Source organism: Theropithecus gelada, chromosome 8 (assembly GCF_003255815.1).
Source record: "Theropithecus gelada isolate Dixy chromosome 8, Tgel_1.0, whole genome shotgun sequence".
NCBI classification, from domain to species: Eukaryota; Metazoa; Chordata; class Mammalia; order Primates; family Cercopithecidae; genus Theropithecus; species Theropithecus gelada.
The window spans coordinates 10,133,000-10,150,255 of record NC_037676.1 but is presented as its reverse complement, the minus strand read 5'-3'; the positions used below and the strand labels follow the sequence as shown (position 1 = coordinate 10,150,255).

Here is a 17,256-nt window from a genome sequence, read left to right as displayed (position 1 = left end):
GTGCGCACCTGTAATCCCAGCTGCTGGGGAGGCTGAGGCCAGAAAATTGCTTGAACCTGGGAGGCGGAGGTTGCAGTGAGCCAAGGTCACGCCGCTGCACTCCAGCCTGGGAGATAAAGCGAGACCCTGTCTCAAAAAAAAAAAAAAGAAAAAATTACTATTTGATTAACCAAATAAAGTCATTGCAATTAGGAACTATTTGTAGATTAATTCTTCCTACCTCACTAAACTGCGGTCTGCTGACTCAGCACTTCAGAAGTGTAGCGTGCGCATTACACGTTTACTGGGTACCTGGATTGGTGAGTTTAGTAGCTGTGAGCGTATTCAGAAACTCGTGACCCTTTTGCCATCTCCAGGAGAGGAGCCACGTCTTAGCTGCTACGACCTTCCTGTGCAGCCTCTGTCCACACAGCCTCTTCCTACATAACACACACCTCACCGCACTGCCAGGAGATAGCGGCCCACAGTCCACTAGAAATTATTTAATCAAATCCAATGAGAGAACACATATGGATGTGTTTGTTTTCTAAAAATGAAGGAATTCGCACCTAACCGAGTTCACTAACACGTCACGGAGTCCATAAAAACAGGAAGAACTCAAGGTTGCTTTTACTCACACGTGTTCTTGTGTCTTCCAGCTCATCCAAACAGCAGCACTGAAATAATCTCGATGCCAAAATAAGGAAAACTCCCTGAGGTATAGGCCGCCTTTTAAACTAAGTTTCTCCCAATACCCAAGGAGAATGTCCCCGCGGTGACATCTGGTCATCTCTGGATTTCCTTCGTGAGCTGGAGACGGAGCAGGCGCAGGCCCGACTCACCGGCCAACGCACTCGGCACGATGAAGTCCTCGGAGTTTCCTCTCCAGCGGGACCCGCTCCCTTGGTGTGATGTTTCTGCTTTTGTTTAATCGACCCAGTTTTGAAGCTGTTGTTTTTTTGTTTTTGTTCTAAACAGTTCTCGGGAAAATCAGGAGTGCCGTTGGGAGTGCCCAGCTTCTCATGTCCCAGAAATTCCAGCAGTTTTATTGGCTTTGCCAACAGAATATGGTAAGTGGGTCCTCAGGGAACCCCTGTTCCCTGTCACCAAGTTAATGGGCGTCGTTCCCTAGATCCTCACTGTTTTCTTCCTTGTCAAAGAGTTCCTATCGGTATGCAGAATATCACATGCATTACACAGAAGAGACTTCCCGCCCTGGGGACAGAGACGATCAGCCCTGGTTTAAACGTGGTACCGAGGCAGGGAGGCTGATACGGCCCTGGGGACAGAGACCATACGGCCCTGGTTTAAACACGATACCGAGGCAGGGAGGCTGATACGGGCGTGGTTTAAACACAGTACCAAGGCAGGGAGGCACATACAGCCCTGGTTTAAACACAGTACCAAGGCAGGGAGGCATATACAGCCCTGGTTTAAACATGGTACCGAGGTAGGGAGGCTGCAAGGGGGAGTGGGGGCAGGAAGAGGGGGGCTACAGCAGCACGGGGCAACACTGTGTCTTTGCAACTGGGTGTCCCACCAGAGCATCTTAGAAGAGGAGAAATAACAGAAATTTCTATTATGGCTAATGTCACAAATGAAGAAAATGATCTGAGGTGCCTGGAAATAAAAACACGTAAACAATTGCAATGAAGAGATTAAGAGGATATTTTGCAAATAATTTATCCTTTGTATTTTATAGTCGGTAGTGAAACAAATACACCATGAACTAGATGCATTAATACAGTTGATGTTAAACTTGGTTATTCCTGACAAAGAGAAAGAAAAACCACATATATATTTACATATACTTAGATATATACATGTTAATATATGCTTATATGTGCTTATATATAAATATATATATACATGTTAATATATAAATATGTATTTGCTATTTCTGGCAGAGCAGAAAAGCTCATATATACATCTCATATATATTAGATTTATACATTATAATCATGTACGCATCTATATGTTTTTATATATACCTATATAAACATATATAGGTGTAGTGATATATAAACATAAATATTAACATGTATATGAAGGTTTACTTATGTATCCTTATATATAAATGTTAAACATTAACATATAATATATAACATATTAACTATATATTTTATATATACAAATATATAGTATATATAAAATACACATAGTATGTGCATAGGCAAATATATAGTATACATAAAACATATGTAAATTTACTTGGTAATATATTTTATATATATTATATATTTGCCTACACACATACATACACACTTTATATACACTATATATGTAAGTTTACATATATATGTTAACATATTTTATATATACTATATATTTGCCTACACACATACACGTATACTTTTCCTTAGCTGACTAAAGTATTCACTATTTTGAGAAATAGCTAAATAACATTTATGCTACTTAATAGGTTGTTTTATAATATACACATCGATTTTTTTTCAGACCAAACATTTTCAGTCAAATGCAAATAGGTCTTCTCTAGGCCTCGCATAGCAATGGTGCCAGGTGTTTTGATTGTTTTCCCTGGCTTTTTCACACGCAAGGAGACATAATAATATTCTTACATATCAAAGGATGCACAAGCAAGCCAGAGTTGCCATCTCATGTCTTTTCATTAGGATCATTAAAAAGTGTGCCTTCTCTAACACTTTCCAATCAACCCCATTGAAGTTCACAGCAAATTTAAAGAGTTATCAACACATCACTCTGACAAAGTTATAATCATCATTTAAAAGGGGGAAACAGAAAGGTTTGGAGTGCCTTGAAAGAAGCTGCTAACTGTGTAAACACTGAGCTGTCGTGTCACCTGTGAACATCCTTGCCTCCTCTGTAGTATCTATTTAATTGTTACCTTTAAAGGAATTCGTTCGGACCACTGATGAACTCTGTGTAATATTATGCAGACTTGGGCGAGCCTAGGCAGGCGCTGTCTTTAGGAACGCCCATCCAAAGCTTCCCACACACAGCCCAAGGTGCATATTCAGGCTTGCTACATGTTCTTTTCTGCTCTGCCAGAAATAGCTAATATTTGGCTTAAAATTGTTCATTCTAATATTTGTTATGCCTTTTGAGTTTTGAAATAGCTGGCTTGGCTACATCCTTTTCTTTCGACTTCTATTCAGGATTAGTACAAAAACACTGTGACACGTTTGCTGGGGAAGAGTGGTGTGGGGAGGGGGTGGTGCCTGAGACAGGCCTGGCATGAGAGGAGTGCTGACATGGTAAGACATGCTTTGCTCATCAAAGCCAAATGGTCCACAGCACAAAGTAGCACCACTGTCTGCTGGAAGTTGTTGGTGGGTAACTAAGCTTTAAGTCAAGTGGGTAACTAAGACCCTAGAAAATGTCAGAACCCCACCCCGAGATTGAGGACGGACCACAGGGAGGGGAGTCTCTCAGGACGGACCACAGGGAGCGGAGCCTCTCAGGGTCGGGTTGTACAGGTGGCTTGTGACGCAACCAGAAGGCACATAATACCGGAAAGAACTTTCCCTCAAAGCGTGCGGCCTGATTGCTGTGCTTGTGGGACCAGCAGTTTGGCATCCCCAGAAAGGTTGTTACAAACTCAGTCTCATTCAGACCCACTGAGCCTGCCTCTGAATTTTAACTTCATCCAACCCCAGAGGTGTGTGCGTCTGAGCAGGTGCCAGCGCACAGAGAGCTGCCCCAGGCCACACGGGGCACCGAAGTTCCTATCCAATGGACCAGATGCCAGAGCCACAGGGCTGTGTGAATTTAAAACAGTGGCAATTTCACAGGAACGAGGCCCTGCATGACTTTGCTGGTGTAAAGGGAATGGCATGGCACAACCATTGACTTTTTTATTATAAACACCTTATCGTCTCTGAATGTCCAGTGGATTCAGGTGCAACCGCCTCCCCCACCAAAAGAGAACAGAAGACAAAGCCAAATCCTGATCATGCCAGGCTGTGCCCGTCCGGCCCCAGTGTGGTCTGGGTGAGCCCAAAGGACGGGCATGTTGTTGCCGAGGAGAGGGGCATGGGAAGGCGATGCCTGCTCTCAGACCAGGGCAGCCTCCACCACAGTGGCCGGCCATGTTCCTCCTGCGTCCCCTGGGAGATGTGACCAGGACCACTCAGCTGCGGGCGAGGGAGGAGAAGCCACTCCGCTTCCCCCCACACCATCAGGCAGAGCCATGCCCAGCCCTCCAGAAAGAGGGGGCAGAGCCATGCCCAGCCCTCCAGAAAGGGGACATTGTTAGGTTGGCGAAGACTTCTGGAAGCCAGGCAGGCACCACCCCTACAGCCCCTGAGCAGCCTCCCTGCTGCTGCTCACCCGGCCCGGCCTGCCCTGAGGCTGCAGCTCCTGGCGTCCCTCGACTGACTTCGGTGCAGAACGTGGCCTCCTTGCCAGGCACTTTGGTTGTCCCCACCCACAGAGGCTGAGTTCGGGCTCCCGGCCGGTGGCCAGTGCCGCCCTCCCCATGCTCCTGAGGGACGCCTCAATGGCCTGGTGGGGCTCTGAGCGGCCAAGGCTGCCCTCGTGTGGCTGCAGAGAAGAACGGGCTCAGCCGAGCAGAGGGCAGCTGGGGACCCCAGGTCCTGGCTCTGGATGAGGAATCGCAGAGCTGTCCGTTCAGCGTGCTCTTCACTGAGCGTGCCGAGTGTGCACTGCTGAAACCGGAAGCAAATCCAGTTGAATGTCGACCCACCAGAAACTCCTCTGACTCTGCTGAACCCCCACTGAATCAAGGGAACCATGCCTGGAAAAGTCATTCGGATTTCAATGTAGGGAGCAAGCCAGGCGCGGTGGCTCATGCCTGCATCCCAGCACTTTGGGAGGCTGAGGCGGGCGGATCACCTGAGGTCAGGAGTTCGAGACCACCCTGGGCAACATAGCCAGACCCCATTGCTACAAAATTAAAGAAATTAGCTGGGTGTCGTGGCCTATGCCTGTGGTCCCAGCTCCTTGGGAGGCTGAGCAGGCAGGATCTCTTGAGCCCAGGAGGTCAAGGCTGCAGTGAGCCATGATCACACCTGCGCTCCAGCCTGGGCAACACAGCAACACCCTGTCTCAAAAATAAATACATAAATGTAGGCAGCTGGTGGAAATCATGTATCTATCAGGCACTGTGCAGAGAAACCAAGCACATCTCTGGGTCCCACTTGGCCAGGGCTGCAGCCCAGCAGCATCACCTGTGCCTCCTAAGTGTGGGCGCCGGTTGGTGAGAGTGTCCTGTTCCTTGGCACGTTACATTTGTAAGGTGTCATCCCGTAAGAACGAGCGCTAAGAGCCGTCAGAGAACAAGCAGGTATAGAACGGGCTCCAAGCTGGTTCCCCACTACCACCACCAGGCCAATACCACAGCAGGCTCACAGAGCCCTGTCCTTTCCGAATCATCCACAGGTGACCAAAAACACAGGGTCCTACTGCTTTTATGAGCTGTGGAGCATTTAGAAACTCTCCCATGTTCCCCATCCCCAGCATTTTCAACATGGGACAATGAACAGCTGTTCTACGTGTTTTTAAGCCATCAGCAAATACTTGTGCTAAAGTAAACTGTCATGGAAGCACAGCAGGCCTTCCCAAATATTTGCCTCAGGGTGGAATTAGCCACGCTTCTCCCTAATCCGCCTCTTGAACAGCGCGCGTGGGGAGGAGCAGCCTCCCCAGCCCTGCGCCTGCGGGAGACTTTCCTGGCTCTGAACACCCTGTGTGTATCCCCAGGACCCCAGCGCCATGCCGAGGCCGACGTCACAGGACCTGGCCGGCTACTGGGACATGCTGCAGCTCTCCATTGAGGACGTCAGCATGAAGTTCGACGAGCTGCAGCGGCTTCGGCTCAATGACTGGAAGATGATGGAGTCCCCAGAAAGAAAGGTAAGGGCGTCTGTGTAGGGCCAGCTCCCCGCAAACCCCCTTTGCCACTGCAGTAACGACCTACTGCAGGTACCGCATGACAATGGGGTTCTCAGTCTTTTGCTGGCAGCACAGGAGCACGTTTCCCTCTATGTATGTGTGCATGTGTGTGGCATGTGCCCAAAATGGGGCGGAATTGAAGCCTTGGGCATGGGTGGTAAATCATAGGGCCTTCCCTGCTCTGTCTCTTCTATATAAGCCTTTCAGAGAGACACTAGCCAAGATGACAGGAAAATCTGCAGCCTCATTCCGGACAGGCGTCTCACCTCTGAATTATATTCATCAAACCTGTTCTGATCGTGTAAATATGAAGCTGGTTTCCCACAGGGGAAGTTTTAGACCTGCTTATGGACTGTCTCCTAGTCAATATACCTTCTAGTACAGCCACGATAGGCAAGGCAACATTTCATACCTTATCGAACAGTTTGATGAATTAATCTTCCTGTAGATCCATCAGCCTCAGCCCTTAAAATAGGCTGAAATTTCCCATTAAATCTGAACCCTGGCATTTCACTTCTTCCATGATGCTGTCATCAGAAGAACTAGTAGATGGTTCTGAGTCAGCAGCAGACACTGATTTCCTCACACGTTTTAGAGACATCCTGAGGACCCATCATTGGATTTTTCTAGACAAATGTTATCAATTAAAATGATAAAGAAAATCAAGTCAGCATCCTTTGGGGGAAGTGGTGTTTGGTATCCAGCAAGGATGCACACCTGGGTCATTAGAACGCGAGCCAAGGCTGATCGTCCTCATCAGCTCCTCCCAGAAGGTGCCCTGGCCGCTAGAGGAGTTCCAGGCCAGATGCCATCCATCCAGATTCCCTCTCATCCCAGATGACGGGGGAGCAGGGTGGGAGCACACAGGGTCTGTGTAAGCCACGCATGGGACAGATGCACGAGCCACGTGTGGGACAGGTCCACACGAGCCACACATGGGACAGGTCCACATAAGCCACACGTGGGACTAGGCAGGTCCAAGTAAGCCACGGTTTGGATCTGAGGTGAAGGAAATGATCAGTGATGTTGAGTAAGAAGGCTGTTCAAATGGAACGTACTGAAGTTAGCCCAGGTGCATGCGATGGTTCCATCTAGTTTCCATTCTTTGGTCATTGAGAGTGAATGTGAGCTCATCTACCCAAGCTGCACATAGAGTATGATTCTCAAAACGGAAATGTCTTCGGGAGGCTGGGTGGATCACAAGGTAAGGAGATGGAGACCATCCTGGCTCACATGGTGAAACCCCATCTCTACTAAAAATACAGAAAGTTAGCAGGGCACGGTGGCTCACGCCTGTAATCCCAGCACTTTGGAAGGCTGAGGCGGGCGGATCATGAGGTCAGGAGATGGAGACCATCCCGGCTAACACAGTGAAACCCTGTCTCTACTAAAAATACAAAAAAAGTTAGCCGGTTGTGATGGCGGGCGCCTGTAGTCCCAGCTACTCAGGAGGTTGAGGCAGGAGAATGGCGGGAACCCGGCAGGCAGAGCTTGCAGTGAGCCGAGATTGAGCCACTGCACTCAGCCTGGGTGACAAAGTGAAACTCCATCTCAAAAAAAAAAAAAGGTTTCTTGCTGAGAGCAGAGCACACCAGTCCAGACAGTGAGCAGAGGCTCCATGCCTGAAGAGGCAGCCCTGCCCCTCCTGAACATGGCATCTTAAAATTCCCTGGGGTGAGACTGGTGGATCACGAGGTCAGGAGATCGAGACCATCCTGGCTAACACGGTGAAACCCCGTCTCTACTAAAAAAATACAAAAAACTAGCCAGGTGAGGTGGCGGGCGCCTGTAGTCCCAGCTACTGGGGAGGCTGAGGCAGGAGAATGGCGGGAACCCGGGAGGCGGAGCTTGCAGTGAGCTGAGATCTGGCCACTCACTCCAGCCTGGGTGACAGAGCAAGACTCCATCTCAAAAAAAAAAAAAATTTCCTGGGGTGGGCCCTGCACGGCATCTGCTGGACACTCCTACAGAGCCACACCCGCAGGCTTAGAAGCTCCTTTGAACGGGGAACCCCACAGTAAATACTGATGTGTGCGCCTCACAGGCTCACAGTTCAGGGGACACCAAAGGAGGAAAGGGACCCTCTTCTTTCCTCTCCTCTTGGCGTCCCCTGAACTATGAGGACAGTTACCATGTGCTGAAACCAGGAATCACTTGTTAAAGTAGCTGAAGGTTTCAGTGAACCCATCGCCCCGGTGTTTTAGATGGATGCCGAGAAGTCAGGTAAGAGTCATTGCTCCCGGCCTAGGTCGTGTAAAATAAGCCGAGGGAAGAAAGTTCCAGACACCAAAGCAGCCTCCGTGCCACAGGCCTCCTCCGCACTCACACTACTACCTGTCTTCCCCGATCTCCAAGCACCTCTGGGCTCCCTGTGGAATGTTTCAGAGGCTGAAGAGAAAAAGACACGAGTGGGGTTTTCGCGCTTTTCTCCCCCAAAATTAGATACCGACTTAGGAAAGTGGTTCTGACGCCTTCTGCCATGCGCGCTTTCCTGGGAAGGAAACAGCTGGCTACAGAGTCCCTGTCATGGCTCCGTCCAGAAGGGGAGACGGGGCAGGTCCCGCTGTCTTTAGGAACGATGTGAATGCACAGTTGTGGACACAGACGTTTTGCGGGGGCAAGTGCAAGCTTTACCCTTTGCATTTGTTGCGTAATTGTGAGATTTATCTTTCTAAAAAGGCATACACGTATTTTAGCGCGACTTGTCTGAGAATCTGAGCTAACGGTCAGGAATACTTATTTGCATCTTTTTACAAAGCAAGCCAGTGAATAGTGGTTTTATAAATACCATCCCTGTCAGTGGGATTTGAGGCCAACAAGAGAATTCGGCCAGTGTTTCCCCACACACCCACCCATGTAAGATGGCTTTCATGAACACACTTGGAATCCCAGAGTCTGCGGAAATCCCTGCAGTGTTTAATAGGGATGTCCAGCGATGGTGTCCAAAACCCTCGCAGTGCCGAGCTTGGCGACGCAGGTATCGGCCGATGCTCAGAGGAGATGACACAGGGCTTCGGGAAGTGCAGGAATCAGGCAACAATGTCAGAATAACTCAGTGACTCCAGAGACGCAAGGCGCGAATCTGCAGAATGTATTTCCTGATTTGTGAACCCCCAACGCCTCTGCCCCCTTTGAATTCAGAGTGTGAGGGAGCTTCTAAAATTACATACTGTGCAGAAGGCAAGCCTGTGGCCTGGGAGTCAGGGACTAGGGGAAACGTGGGAAGGGAATGAAGGATGCTGCCACGGGGGTTAGGGTTGGGAAGGGTGTGGGCCAGACCCCAGGGCCACTGAGCTGTTAAGGACCCACCTCCGACCACCTGCCAATGTTGACTTGTGATGCTTTTCAGGAAGAAAGAAAGGTCCCACCTCCAATACCAAAGAAGCCCCCCAAAGGGAAATTTCCCATCACAAGAGAAAAATCCCTGGACTTGCCCGACAGACAACGTCAGGAAGCCCGGAGACGACTTATGGCCGCCAAGCGAGCGGCGTCCTTCCGGCAGAATTCTGCCACCGAGCGCGCGGACAGCATCGAGATCTACATCCCCGAGGCCCAGACCCGGCTCTGAGGACGGAGGCCGGCCACCTTCCCCTTGGTTGTTTCTGCTTTTTCACAAAACGCTTGTACAGTTTGTTGCCTCCCTGGTGGTTTCTGTCTCATTTCTTCCACTGAACACGCCCTTGCTCTTATGCTCCTTGTACCGTGAACACAGTGGAATGTGGTCAGTGGCCTCAGAGTCCACGGAGCTCGTGGCGAGGATGACTTTTGTTTTTTTGTTTTTTTTTAACTGGTGGCCTGGCTCACACTCGGCTCTGAGGGACAGGCGTGGTGAGACCTGACTTCTCCGTGTTCTCAGAGGACGGCGAGAAATGCCTCTGGAGCTGGAACCCAGCTTACATTTTGTTATTTCTATTTTTATAAATTGTGTGATAATTAGAGGTAAGAATAACAAATAACTATAAATGGGTGCATCTCACCACCCCCTAGAGGCATTAGACACCCAAGTGGAAGGTGCTACAACCTGAAGTGCAGGAAGAAAGGCCCATTCCCCTCGCACACCCAAGCTTTTGCTCCCTGAGCGCAGGCAGCCCATCCACCCGCTCCGCTCTCCTGCTCCTGTTTGTCACAGGTAGAAAACATTAGGCTCCTTGTGTCCAGCTTACTGTGAGGGAAAGTTCTCTCTCCAGCCACCAAACTCCCCACCATACAGTTCTCCAGCATCCCAGGGGATGACAAATCTGAACCCACTAAAATACCCAGCACAGCAGCTACACATTGAAAAGATAAGCCGAGTGTTCCCACGAGGAAGTCACAGGCAGAGAGAGGAGAGTCTTACCGAGGGCTGGGAGCATAAAGGGGAAACAATGTCCTTACTTCTATGAAATAGTTATTGTATTTTTTATTTCTTTGTAACTTAAAATACGACACCCAGTATTTTCTTTAAGTTTCACCATTTACGCTACATGTGATTTTTTTAATGTATGTATATATATTCTCAAATTGTTCTATCAGCTGACTTTCCAGGGTATCCTTAAAAAAAAAACCACGAAAAAAAAAAACACAAAAAGTTTGCTTGTTTAAAATGACAATTGTGATGTAAAAAGTTTCAGAAATATGAATGTGAGTGGTAAGTATATCTCAGTTTAAATGGTAAAGAAGAAATGTAGTTTACATTTGTATTTTTCCAGAATTATTTTGTCCTATGCAGTATTGCTTAAGTCAAGAATATATTCCTTGCCTGTGTTAGACCTGAAGGGAAAAAGAGGTCACATATTGTGATTTCCAGCTGTGGAATTCAAAAAAAAAAAAAAATTAGTGTTCATGACTCTGTGGTCGGTGCCAGAGGAAAATAGGAACGACTAATAGGCTCTCCGTGTGTATCATTAAATTCAGCTGCCACAACCGTTGTCCCAACACAACTTGTTTCCCAGTTCAGACCAGTCTTCGAAGGAAAAGCCTATCAGATTTTCCCACTGGGTTCCGGTTTCAGAGTCCTCGTTATTACTCAGAGTAAAAGCAGGACTGCGATGTAAGATGTTTCCACCCCAGTACCTGGTCTTCCTTCCCGGCTTAAGGAGTACCATGTACTTAGCCACAGGCAGAACCGCTTTCGAGGACGACCCCATAGCACTTTGTTTCTTCACCTTGATTTGCACTTTACAGCATCCCCGGCCCCTCTGCAGCCCGTGGCTGGCAGGGCGTTCGAGGCGCAGCTGTCCGGCAGAACGCCCTCCAGAGCCGCGGGGTCTCCCTGCCTCATTCGCCACATCCCACGGAGCATGGGACCATTGGGAGCAGAGCTGATACTAAAGCATGTTTAGCTTCGAAGTTTTACTTTTTTAAAGCTGAGTAGTTAAGAATTCCCTGTAACAACAAAACCCTGTAAATTGAGCCTCGTATCTGGTATATATTTTACCAAACAGCCTTAAAATATATTTGGAAGCAAAAATCAGTACGAATGTATCTCCTTGAAAAATGCAAAAAAAAAAAAAAAAAAAAAAATCCCTGAAATATTCTTCTATAAATGAATCCTATTTCCCCAGGGTGTTCAAAGCATTTTTCTACCTAAATACCTAAATTTTGAGTAGTGTACAGTAATGATGCTTCTTCCTATATCCACTCTATTATGTTAAAACAAATGTATTTGCGAGTATTGGCATTTTAGACTTTAAAAATGCTGTATGATTTCAGATGAACTCTGCTGTTTAGAAATAACCACAGAAAAGCAAACAAAGTCAGTGTGCACTCCGAGTGAAAGGAAATGTAATGTGGATACAGGCCCGCCACCTCCTCACGTTGGTCTATCTACTGGCAGCTGATATGTTTCACTCATTTCCTTGAGCAGATACAAACATGTATAAAAACAAACTGTTAAAGTAGATAATTATTCGTCTCAGATCCCAGATTCTATGATCCCTGCTTAAAATGTTCACTGGATGTAGGTTGATTTCTTACGTTGTGTAGACTCATTATTTTTCAATCCCCAAAAGTCTTGGCCTAAACCATCCCTAGGTGAGCAGATCAACCTACCACTACATTGCACAGGGGTTGGTGACTCGACGTGGTGAATGTGGACACGCCCTGCTCGGTCCGCCATGTTCCAAAGAAGATGATTTAATGGTAGAACGGATACCTGCTGCTAGACCTGATGGAATGTTACCTGTCCGTGTTACATAATCAAGTGCAATATACTCAGTTCTCATGCAGGTGACATTCTACCATGAAACGCAGAAGATAAGCCATGTTTATGTATTGTACATGTCAAGAAAAATAAAACTGTTTATGATACTTGTGTTAGTTACTCGAGCTAGCTTATTTCAGCCACTTCTAGCAGATACATACCATGGAGCTCACGTGTGACCATTTCGTCATATTTAAAATATAATTTTAAGAAAAGTAAACATCCATTGGAGAACATGGCTGAAAATTATTGTGCTGTTCTAGGAACATCATCCGAGAGTGTGATGTTCGCTCTAACCCCATACCCACATTCTCTAATGATACAGCCAATGACGGGTGAAACCCAGACACTTTCCGTATAGCCGACAGGTTGATCCTGCTCTGTTGAAGGCTGTAGTTAATAAAACACAAGTATGATAAACAGGACCTCGCATTTAGCCCAGGAAAGGAGAATGCTGCTTGTTACCCAGAGTGCTTTTCTTGTGATGCGTCTCATGCATCTTCACGCGTTACTGTGTTTGAAGTAAAACTAGCTGTTCTCAATGACAATTTTTACCATATTTTTCTCAGCAAATTTATATCACCATCTTAGAATGGTATATAAAAAATTGAACTGTTTATGATACCAAAAAATTAGTTTTGTTTAAAAGGAAATGTTTTCAACTCCAAATCAATTCTAAAAACTTCGAGCACGTAATTGAAAGGTAAATGGTTAGATAAAAATATAAATTACATGTAAGGTTATCTGGTTTTTTTGTTTTAAAAAAAAAAAAAAAGCTACAAAATCAGTGACCTGCTAAGTAGAGGGAATTTCTCCCTGCTGCTGCTTATGACAGTGGCCAGGTTTATGATTAGAAGACACAGTGGCAGAGCACACACGTGCATAGGTTCTGATTATTTCTCTTGGAACGTATGTCCTTGTCTTCCCTGTCTTGATTCTTGCCTTTTCAATGCCATATTAAGCAGCCACTGTTTCCACCCCTTTCATTAGAAGGCCCTGCATCTGTAAATTCGCTCATCTCTGTTTTCGTGAGATCCTTGTAAGCATCGCTACCCCAGTTCAGGATGGAATTCCACAGGAAAGTGAAGGGATACTGCAGGCCTGTGTTTGGAGCGCCTGTAGTGACCATAGAATGAGCTGTATTAGGGACCGCTCTCTGGTTTGGGCCAAACCTTTTGGGGGCGAGTAGGGAGTTGGGGAGGTGGGTCCGAGTCTTCCTCAGGAGGGCCTTTTCTATCGGCAGGACCTCCATCAAGTCAAGCCATCCTGTGGTCCTGAGCACTAAGGGGCCAGGGGACCTCCTGGGAGACGCAGCTCGTGTTTTAGCTGTGTTTCATCAGTCAGCCTTGCTTGGAATTCTGGCAGGTTCCCTGGGGTGTTTCAGCAGACAGGAGGCCTATGTGCCGTGGCCAAGTCAGCCTGGGTACCCCAGTCACCAGCAGGGCCATCCTTGATGACAGGGCCCCCCACGAACCTGGGAGAGGCAGCAGGAAATGTGTAAGAGTGTGTGCAGGGGTACGGATGTAAAAGCGTTGCCCAAAACAGCACTGGTTCGGGGAGGGCCCCTGGATACTTCCTTTGGCCCTGGAATCGCCCCACCTTTGAGCACAGAAACAAGCTCCTCCAACACGGGCCGAAATAACCAAACTCCCCATGGTTCTTGTGTGCTCACTTCCCAGCCCTCTTCTTGTCAAGCCTGAACTTCATTTTTTTTCTAACTGCAAATTTAACAGGCTGGTTTAAAACAGCAGTTTTCGGACGACAGCCCCTGGGAATATGCGAGGGTTCTCTTGTTTTGATCTGCATGTCTGTTTACACTTCTCTGTAGGCATGGGTTGAATACAAGGTTCCAAAACTTGAAAATAAAAGAGAAAACCATGAGCTCAAGAGATGAAAAAGATGACCCCTTTCTGAGTAGGATCCGTAACCCTGTGGACTGGGGCAACGCAATGTGCTTCATTCAGCACCGTGTCAGCCGTAACGCACACCACGGGGGGTCAGATCAGAGCCACGGCTTCCCTTGCGGGTGCCCCATCTTGTTGCTATTAGTTGGGAGTTGCAATACACTGTTGGCCATAAACAAAGTGCTAAAGGAAAGGGCTTGTTCTATGCATTCGGCTGAATGTCCCCCAGCGCAGAGTAGCAGCAGAATGTTCTGGAAATAAAGGAGATATTGCTAGGAATCTCTAGGCCGTTAGTCAGGCAACCTGGCTTTTATTCATCCTCAGCCAGCAACTCATCTCAGTTTTTTCCTCTGGAAAGGGGATTATAGTTCCTGTCCCCATCTCCCTTGAGGACACATTGTGAGGATTAATGATATATTGATTCTAAAGTCCTTTGAGCTCCTGGGAACAGGCGGTGGAAGTGTGAGTTCTTGCTAAGGATTAGTCCCTGGCCTCTTCTGGAAGGCTGCCCGCCCAGCTCTGCAAGGGATGCTGCCAAAATCCAGGCTGGTTGTAAACATCTCAGATAATCAGGGACCACCAGAGGCAAAGGCCATGAGACTGTCTTTGGAAAGGTTTGGAAATGGAGAAATAACTATAAGGGCCATTCTCCTTAGCTTCTGGCTTTCATTTCAACTGTTTCTAGATGCTTCCAAGAACAAGAACCCAGCATCAACCAGAATTAGGCCACGTTTTCACCATTACTTAAGCTCAGTTGCCTCTTAGATGAAATGAGGAGATACACTAAACATTAAAGTGATAAAGGAAAAAAAAAAATTGGAAGCAGAAAATTGCATGGGTAGGGAAACAGCAGGAACGAAATCAGACACAGTGACTCAAACCACAGAAGGGTTTGAGAAGCCCACCCCTCTAATTAATTCCTCTATTTCACACTTCAGAGAAGGCAGAGGTGGTCCGTGGGAAAGCTCTGGGAAATAACCATCTTTCATCCTTGCCACATTGAAAAATGTCCACAATTTTATGAATTGCTGTCCTAACTCTGGCGTTTTTATCCAGTGTTAAAATAAATTATTTCAAGTTTCAATGTAAACACTTAACAGATGACTTCTTTGCAGAGGAAATGTTCGTTACCTACTATCAAACTACTTTTTAACAGATTTTGTACATACACACACCAAGGTGACAGAGATTTACCTCCCTACTTTCTTAGATTTTATGTAACTCTTTTCATTGGTGCTTATTCAGAACCTGAAAGCCTTGGGCATCCAAGCTTTCACCTACTCAATGGAGGAGAGGTGATAATGAATGAAAAGATTGACACCAGGTTTCTTGGACAAATTTAAGTTCAAATTTATCTCTTTCAAGTAGACCATGGTCTCCCTAGAGAGTGTGTTGGTTTGGGTCTGCCAGTACGACAAAGGATGCTCCCAGCTTGATCGTGGTACCTTATGGAAGCCACTCACCCATTCTCTGATTTACCCCCAAAACACTACCATGCCCCAGCCCCACTCATTTGAATAATACAATCATATCACTTTCAAAGGGCTCAGCATGAATGTCCCCCTCACTCCACTTTCTAACTGGTTTGCTGAACTCAACAAAGCTTCCCCTTACGAGCAGTGAGACCCAGTCTCCTTTTGAATGCTTCCTTCCGAACGGTAAGCCACTTCACTCTCGGACAGGACAGGTCCTCCCTGCAGAGACACAACTCGTCCCTGACCTTCCATACTACAGACCAAAATACCCAGGTGTGGCCTAAGGACTACATTAAATGCCTCCTATAGAAATTCAAGGAATGTTAGATCCAGGAAACTAGCTGTTTAGTTAAAGTTTTAAAGAAGTATATAAATATATATATATATATATATAAATATGAAATCATATCGAGTGTGAGGATGAACAGAGTGCCAAATATTCAGCATCTGTACAAAGTCATTCACTGGAATTAAACTATTTTATGTAATTCTCTTTCTCATGCTTTTATGGTTCTTTTGATAAATTCTATTTAGTAGCATGCAGGATACCTAATCTGAATGTGCAATATGCTATTCATCACCGCGACAATTTCTTACTTCTTCTTAGTAACTTATCAGAATGTTGGTCGTTCCTTTAAGGCATTTAAGGATTGCTTTATTTGTGTTCTTTTTTCCCACGACTTTTTTTCACTCATCTGACTGTAAGAAATGCGCACCGTTTCCGCCATAACCCTGTGATGATGCCTCCATTTGACTCCTGTATCGCTGTTCACCTCCTGTAAATAGTTCTGCAATTAAATTTTTTGAGAAAAGTAATGTTTACTTTTTTATTGGAGTGAATTCTCGTGTTATTTTAATCTCAGAAAAATTATACAGACCAAAGAGTTTTATCCGAAAAGAAATTACACTCTTCCTCCATTATATATTTCATTGTTGAAATACCCTCAATTTCTCTATATTTTAAGAAGTAATGGACATTTATTAAGGCTACAGATTTAATATGTATGCAAAAATGGTATAGATTAAATGAGTTTTTAATTAATAAATCCTACAGTATTTAGTTAACGGTTGTTTTACGCTCTTTTGAGTTGCATTGAAAAGAGACGCACATTAGCTCCCTGGACCTCACAGATCCAGGCTCCAGTGAGACGGTGGGATGTGGACGTGGTGATGAAACTCCAGGAGGACAAGTGGGTTCCACTGAGCCTGCAGCTGCCAGGAAGCAGTGCGAGCCAGTCCATCCAGGGAGGTGGACCAGTCCGGGGAGGGGACCAGTCCAGGGAGGGGACCACTCCAGGAGGTAGACCAGTGCGGGAGGTAGACCAGTGCGGGAGGTAGACCGGTTAGAGAAGGTGGACCAGTCTGAGGAGGGGACCAGCCTGGGGAGGTGGACCAGTCGGGGAAGTGGACCAGGCCAAGGAGGTGACCAGTCGGGGAGGTGATCAGTCGGGGAGGCGGACCGGGCTGGAGAGGTGGACCAATCCGGGGAAGTGACTGGTCCAGGGAAGTGACCAGTCCGAGAGGTGGACCAGTCCGGGAAGAGGGACCGGGCCGGGGAGGTGACCAGTCCGGGAGGTGGACCTGGCCGGGAAGGGGGACCAGTCTGGGGAGGTAGACCAGACCAGGGAGGGAGACCAGTCTGGGGAGGGGGACCTGGCCGGGGAGGGGGACCTGGACGGGGAGGGGGACCTGACCGGGGAGGGGGACCTGGCCAGGGAAGGGGACCACACGTTACCACTCTGAGCAATTGCTCCCTGCCTTCCACCTCCTTGATCAGCTGCACTTTTTCTCTTGCCTGTGACCAGCTAGTCTCACTCCCATC

General features: G+C 47.1%; 1 protein-coding gene across 1 annotated transcript in view; it reads left to right on the top strand.

Annotated features, from left to right (window-relative positions):
• DLGAP2 (DLG associated protein 2) overlaps positions 1-16,250 on the top strand; it is an 896,861-nt gene extending 880,611 nt beyond the window's left edge. Inside the window, exons 13-15 of the mRNA XM_025394866.1 lie at positions 958-1,049; positions 5,683-5,835; positions 9,224-16,250. Coding sequence (XP_025250651.1) covers positions 958-1,049; positions 5,683-5,835; positions 9,224-9,442 — 464 coding nt within the window. The 3' untranslated portion in view covers positions 9,443-16,250. The remainder of the gene's footprint in view (positions 1-957; positions 1,050-5,682; positions 5,836-9,223) is intronic.
• Positions 16,251-17,256: the final 1,006 nt, after the last annotated feature.